The 6935-nt window shown below is 36.3% G+C and overlaps 2 protein-coding genes across 2 annotated transcripts in view; both read right to left on the bottom strand.

Annotated features, from left to right (window-relative positions):
- The window catches only part of Plekhm1 (Pleckstrin homology and RUN domain containing M1), a 40628-nt gene extending 38863 nt beyond the window's left edge, over positions 1-1765 (bottom strand). Inside the window, exons 1-2 of the mRNA XM_067089558.1 lie at positions 1424-1765; positions 779-915 (exon numbers count right to left, since the gene is read on the bottom strand). Of these exons, the coding sequence (XP_066945659.1) occupies positions 779-915; positions 1424-1765 (479 nt within the window). The remainder of the gene's footprint in view (positions 1-778; positions 916-1423) is intronic.
- Positions 1750-2622, bottom strand: Tcs1 (Threonyl-carbamoyl synthesis 1). The gene has a single exon (XM_067089562.1). The coding sequence runs from the start codon at positions 2620-2622 to the stop codon at positions 1882-1884; it is 741 nt and encodes a 246-aa protein (XP_066945663.1). The 3' UTR covers positions 1750-1881.
- Positions 2623-6935: the final 4313 nt, after the last annotated feature.

Raw genomic sequence — 6935 nt, forward strand, 5'->3', positions numbered from 1 at the left:
TAATCTTTGTCCTGTACAGTAACCCCTCTAACTTTCCTATATGCACAACTAATGTATATAAAAACTTTGTTACTATGAAAAGACTGAAACATCAGGATATGTAAAGTGCCTTGGTCTCCATTTTGCAGAGGACTTACACATCAATAGGATATGTAAAGTGCCTTGGTCTCCATTTTGCAGAGGACTTACACATCAATAAAGTTTATTTATCATTTACTAATGGGATACTCATAATCACAGCAATCCTTCAAACTTTTGCACCTTTTCTCATGGTGTTACTATTCTCCTTTTTGCAGCCGTCTTAACTCTATCTTAACAATAAATTGTCAAGAAGGTGACAAAAAATGTTCTGCCTCCTCCACCACAACAGAATCTGCTACCCAATCTTTTCAATATAAGTTCTTATTTATGTCGAACAACAAAAGTCCCTTGCCCCATTAAAAATGTGCAATCCTGAATATCTGAGGCACAATCTGTTACATTCAACAGCGTTGAACAAGACTGAATAATTACTGCTAGCAGACAAGTGCAAAAGTGAAGGAAGCAACGAAGCTATCACTGCAGGTTTCAGCAGAAGCACAGACAGACATGGCAAAAAATCTACTTAAAAGATAACCTTGAACTATAGTAAAATGTACTTATGTTAGTACTCTGTGAACACGACAGAGTATTACTATTGCTTACCTTTCACAAAAATATACTCACTTCTAACAGTCAACATAAAGAGGAAATGTAACATTCCTCTTATGAAAAGGATAACACTTAAAAACATACACACCTATAATAATCTTTCAGAGTTCGATTATCCTGAAGCAGCACACTTAGGTAGCTACACACTTGTCCTTGGTTAAGAGCCAGACGGACCCAGGCACGGCTTCGTCCAACCTCACTCGTGATAAAGGACAGCTCACTCACCTGGGACATTGGAAATGCTAAATTAAGCTGCTGTGACAACAATGAATCTTACGTAACTATCAACTTCAGCACTGCAGTTTTGTTCTGACAGCCATCAACTGCATTACCTCTAGCCTGACGAAACTATCAACCCAGAAAAATGCCCTGAATTGCCATACATTAATTATACTTCACAGCCAATTAAAAATCTTACAGCAAAAACATCAAAGATGTTAATTATAATTTGAAGACTAACTGAAAATTCAAATTTGAGAAAGTACGGTGCATATTTTAATATGGCTCTGACTTTGGATGTTGAAAATAATTTTCTTTTCCTCAAACAAGATATTATGGGACATTTTGGTCACAAACCACAAATATGACTATAAAACTACAATATACAGTATATGGTGAACAAAAATATTCCTCATTAACTACTACATTATGCTTCCTTAATGTCCTCTTATGAATTGATCTGGTTTTAGGCATAATACTGCTTCATTTTTACAATTTATGCTGCATTACCCACCTGCTCCATAAGATCTCGGTGGCTAATAACCATAATGACTGGCCAGAAATTTGGCACAGGCATTCGGTCAGGGTCAGACCCAAGGAGTGAGGACATCCGTTCCCCAAGGGAGTCCCGTAAACCATGGATGAAAATGGCTTCCAAGACATTGCAGAGGGCATTAGTATTATCAGAAAGGCCTAGCAATGATCTGTTCAGGCTTGCAGGAGAACTTCGTGAATCAGTAAATTCTCCCCTACTGCCAGGTTGCAAGACACTCTGCACTGCTTCCTGCAATCGGGCAATAAGTGAAGCACTGATGGCTGCTTCCCTTTTCTCTCTCTTAATTTTCTGACTAAACATTTTCAGTTACTGTACTGGAACGATTCTTTACACTAAATTTGCATCTCTAAAATAGTTGACAGAAATTTTCCTTTGGGTGTCATTAGCTCACCTTTCAGAACCCATAAAACACACACCTATTCAACTATGCATAGATCATATTTTTCAAGGATGTTAACAGTCTGTTCATAAGCACTACCTCTTCGAATAAGTCTGTATAAACCTGGCTGTGAAAGGTCAACCACAGTTGATCCTTCTCTGCATGCAGAGCTCTTTCCCAGACATCCTCCATTAAACACCAAGTGTAACTGATCCCATAGTTCCTGAAATTCAATAATATTCAAAGGACTTTCTTGTGAACTCACGTTTGCACTTGTAAGGGCTATAGGAGTTCCACAGTACCTTACAACTGTCCTTATAAACTTGTGATCTGGGATACGAATGCCAACTAATTCTGTCCCAGGATTCAGTGAAGAGTTCAGCTGTGGTGTGCGCTTGAAAACAACGGTTACAGGTCCAGGTAAGAGGGATGTAAGTAACGAATGAGGGACAGTCACCTCACCCCACAAATAAACATCATCTACTTCAGACACACAAATAGCCAAAGGTTTGGATGTACTACGTTTCTTTATTTCATATATACTTTCAATAGCAGCCTTATTTTGTGCAAGTGCAGCAACACCATAAATGGTGTCAGTTGGAACAGATATGACATGGCCAGACTTCAAGGCAGTAGCGGCTCTTTTGGCATGATTATCTATACTCTGACCATCATTCAGGTTTATGACATTGCTTGCACAAATGCCATTCACTACCGGTGCTGGTGCTGAACTATTCATAAGTCTAAGTGTTTTCAAGACAGGTCTAAACTGCCTCATTGATCTTTCAATATGTATCAACCTCTGTCTCAAACCACTCACTGTGAAGTCTATGCACTAATCAAATTTGTCACTTCTGTGCTTCATAGACCGTTACAAGGAATATAAAGTTCAAAGCATAAAATTCAAGTTTCTTTACTCTTTCCACCTATGGCCACAAGTCGGTGAGCAACACTTGTAGAAAAGTGTCATAGGTTCATCAGCTGACCTCGTCTGAACTTGCATGAAGAATGCTCTAGGGTGGGAACACTTGGGACATGGTTCGTCTGTCGAGTCAACGTTCTTCCAAGCAGCGGCCCCACCTAAAACATCATCAAGAGCTTTAAGCTTGGGGTAGATTCTGTACGATACACAGCGTTTGATTGGGAAAATGTAAGGGCATGTTACACATGAGAAGCGCATACCCTGAAAAATAAAAAACAAAAAATGTAAATATATTGAGGAAAATATTGAGAAAAAATATTTTATCTACCTTTGAAAAAACACATTCATCTATTGTGAGGCAAGTATGCATCCTGAAAGCAAAAGTATATCATAAAGATATGTTATCTGGTATTAAGAAACCAGCTTTTCATTTAGAGGAAAATCAAAAATTGCTATTAGTAGCAAACAATCATACCAGAATTATTACTTGAGAAAGGCCAATAAGTATTAAAACTACTCACAACTCAGAATATATATGTGTGCAAGAAAATTCAGTTTAATACAATTCTGTACTTATATCCCAAGTTTACATTGTTTTTATAAATGAACCTTACTTCCTAGTGGTGTATAAATTTTTAAAATAATTTGAATAATTCACACCATACAAACCAAAGGTATTATATAAGTGAGGCCACATCAAGACTGAACTCTGAACAATTAATTGCCTATCATATTTTCACCTGACCATTCTACATGAGCAAGCAGGTTTACTGCAACTGCAGCACAGTTTAAACTTGTTGATCTGTAGGTTTACGCAAGTCCCACATCACTGACAAAAGGAGTGTCCATGAAGCTCAGTCACACAGTGGAGAGATGATACATTTCATCACAGTGAATAAAAATTATTAACAGTCATTATTGATTTCAAACTGGAGTTCACAGGGCACCATGATTATTACACTGTAGTAATCACTCAGTAGCTTGCACATGGGACCATACTGATGGGTAAAGTATGTCTGCCATTCATAATGTATATGGTAAAGTATGTCTGCCATTCATAATGTATCTATGACATTTCAGGGCTCTTAGTTCTACCAACACACAGCACAGAAAAACCTAACCACAACTGCATATTAATACAACATCTATTGCAAATATAGTGAGGCAAATGTCCATTCACTTATCCACAATTTCTTAGAATTTATCTTAGCATAAAGTAGACTGCTACATCCAAGCACTGAGCTCCACTATTGGTGTAACTGAGAAACATAACAAAGCTGCAATGGCTATTATTGCTATATGTTCATTATTTTACTTCTGGAAGACAAGACGAATGAATGAACGACAAAAAGTCAACTGGCACCGTAAGTGCAATGAACATTGTCAATATCAGCATTACAGTATATATACTGTAAACTTTTAAGGGCAACTCAACAACCACCAGCCTTACGTTCAAATTAATGGCAGTGTACTAAAGCAGACTTGAATACTAAGTCTGGACTCACTACAATTATCTATATTTCCTTAACCACAACTTTCATGATCAGAAAGGATATCACAAGTAACTGATTCGTACGTATCATGGTCCAGGTAATTGTGAGATCCAAAAGGAAATCACAAGTAACTAAAAGCTTCCTACATGCATACTGACTTCTAGGGGGTAAATGTCTTGATTAATGGTGAAAGGGCTTGAAAATCAAATTCTAAGCAACCTTTAAGAGCATTTAGGAGATGGATACAGTAACCGCGCCCCCCCCATTTCACAGGGGATGCGTACCACACCGGCCCCCGTGAATAGCTAAAATCTGCGAATACTTAAAACCCTTCAAAAAACACTTAGAACTGCCCATTTGATAGTTCAAACAAAAAAAACTCTAAAAATGCTTATACTGTACAGGTATTATCCTACTTGCAATGGGGTTAGGTTCCACAAAACCCATCATTTGTTGGAAAAAACCTATCTCGAATACAGCCTAGCCTACAATAGGGAATTCAGTACTGTGTAGACATACTGTATATGGTAGCCTAGCCTACACTATAAAGTATACTCTACACATATACAGTATGGTAATTATTAATATCAGCTACTTCTGGAGGTTCATGCAGATTGACTTACGATAATTCAATACAAAGAGAAATTGAATAATAAACAAGAATTAGCTGAGCCTACACTATGGTATATCGTATACATATACAGTAGCCTAGCCTACCTTATACTGTACTCTATATTCACATATTATTGTATTATACAAATATCAACATCACAAATATGCATCTTTTCATTCGATCTTTAAAATGTTATGCTTTGCTGCACTGTATCCAATAATATTGTATATATTCTTATATTGCTTTGTGTTATAAATTGCGATCATAGCGATCAATGTTTTGGTTTGGAAATCGATTGTGCAGTAAGTTTATTTCTCCATAACTCAGTTCAGAGTGCTTTTCATGCTTCTAGTTAGCGTAAATAAATCTCTATATACTTTATTTATATGGGCCAAGGTTATTTTTCATTATACGAAATGTTTTTAAGTCGAGATATAACTTAAATACATCTCATTGTGAAATTAATTTAGCTGTTTTTTCATTAATAGACGACGTTGGCCGTTTGTTTTGAATAAAAAAAAAATCAATATTCCGTTCGCTATTTTCACTGGATTTCATCATAATGCCAGCTTTACGTATTTATCTTTTATCGGTGTCAAAACAGCAGTAATGTGTGTTGTTTCACGCCCAGTAGTTTTGATTAAAATACTTTCTCTCCAATTTTATTTACGGTCAAGTTTCATCCATGTTGCCGATGCACGATAATTTATAGTCATTAGCGGCTTGAACATTTTCTCAGCTTCAGCTACAACTTGCAGCTTAAATTTAGCAGTATATTTTCTTGCCGATCTTTTATCCATGCCAAATAAGGGTGTCATGTAAAGATATATCAGTCCTATTCGACTTAACGTCATTTGTAACATAACTGCAGTAATTGTTTACTACCATACAATGGTTGAAATACCAAACAGTTTCTCTTTTGGTTGTTTATGGCCGTACACATTTACACAAGAGTATAACGTTACTAACAACACTTTTATCATCCTCTTTTACTTTTTTAACTAGAAGATGGGATAAAGAGATCGAGGAAAAGAAGTTGGGCTATTGTAATTTGGTCTCTCTCGCTGCCTGATTGCAAGCTGCTGCCTGCGCCCACGCAAATTTAAAAATATTATATAAATATTGTCGTAATTAATTGTTTACCCCATCAGAAAATCGAATTATCGTAAGGCAAATTATCGTAACTCGAGCACTACCTGGGTACCTGAGTATTTTAATAGTTTTATCACAAAAAGTTCATTTAGTCATTAAAATGACATGAAAATACAGTAATTAGTGAATATTTCTCAATGAAAAATACCGTGAATGGGCGAATTTTCCACGAATAATGTGTATAAATGTTCTACAGAGAAATCCACGAGTAGGCAAGTCCAGGAATCGTGAAATGTGAATACAGGGGTTTACTGCATTGGCCTATAATTATTGTAATATTCACTCTTGCTGTCATCTGGAAAGCCACATTATTCAACAGATTCAGCTCTCATAAAATGAAAAAGTAAATAATTAAATGTAGCAAGAAGATTACTGTAGCAGAAGATTGCTAAGCCTTGAAAGCCCAGTGAAATATGCAGTGAAATATGCATGAGTTATTTATCAGTTTACCATCCCTAGCTGACAGTGGTGGTTTACATATGGACCAAGTCCAAAGAAGAAAAATTTTGGCCTCGTAAAATTCAGACTAAATTACTTTTGGCAGTTTTGTTTTTAAATTAACACCAGCTACTAATCTGCTAGATTTATGTACAAACTGGAAGCTACATTTTGCATCAGGGATAAATGCACATGTCAGCCACAAAGTTATTGACAGAACTAGACAATCATTATCTTGAAAATCAAAATCTCTATTTAGAGGGTGAATCTCAAATCTTCCTTTCCCTAGTACAATTTTGCATTCCCAAATTCACGTCACCATTTATTTATTCAAGTATCATACTTCAATCAAAGACTCCAAAATCTATCATCTTCATGACGTGAAAGTTCAGCTTAAGTGGCTCCAATACCCCCACACAACTTCTACAGAAAAAAAATGCCCTTAATTTCCATTACAACAAAAACCACATTAT

The sequence above is a fragment of the Macrobrachium rosenbergii genome, chromosome 46 (assembly GCF_040412425.1).
Source record: "Macrobrachium rosenbergii isolate ZJJX-2024 chromosome 46, ASM4041242v1, whole genome shotgun sequence".
Lineage (NCBI taxonomy): Eukaryota > Metazoa > Arthropoda > Malacostraca > Decapoda > Palaemonidae > Macrobrachium > Macrobrachium rosenbergii.

Excerpts from the sequence above, each read along its gene's own strand:
- Tcs1 (XM_067089562.1), bottom strand. The coding sequence starts at position 2,622 with ATGAGGCAGTTTAGACCTGTCTTGAAAACACTTAGACTTATGAATAGT.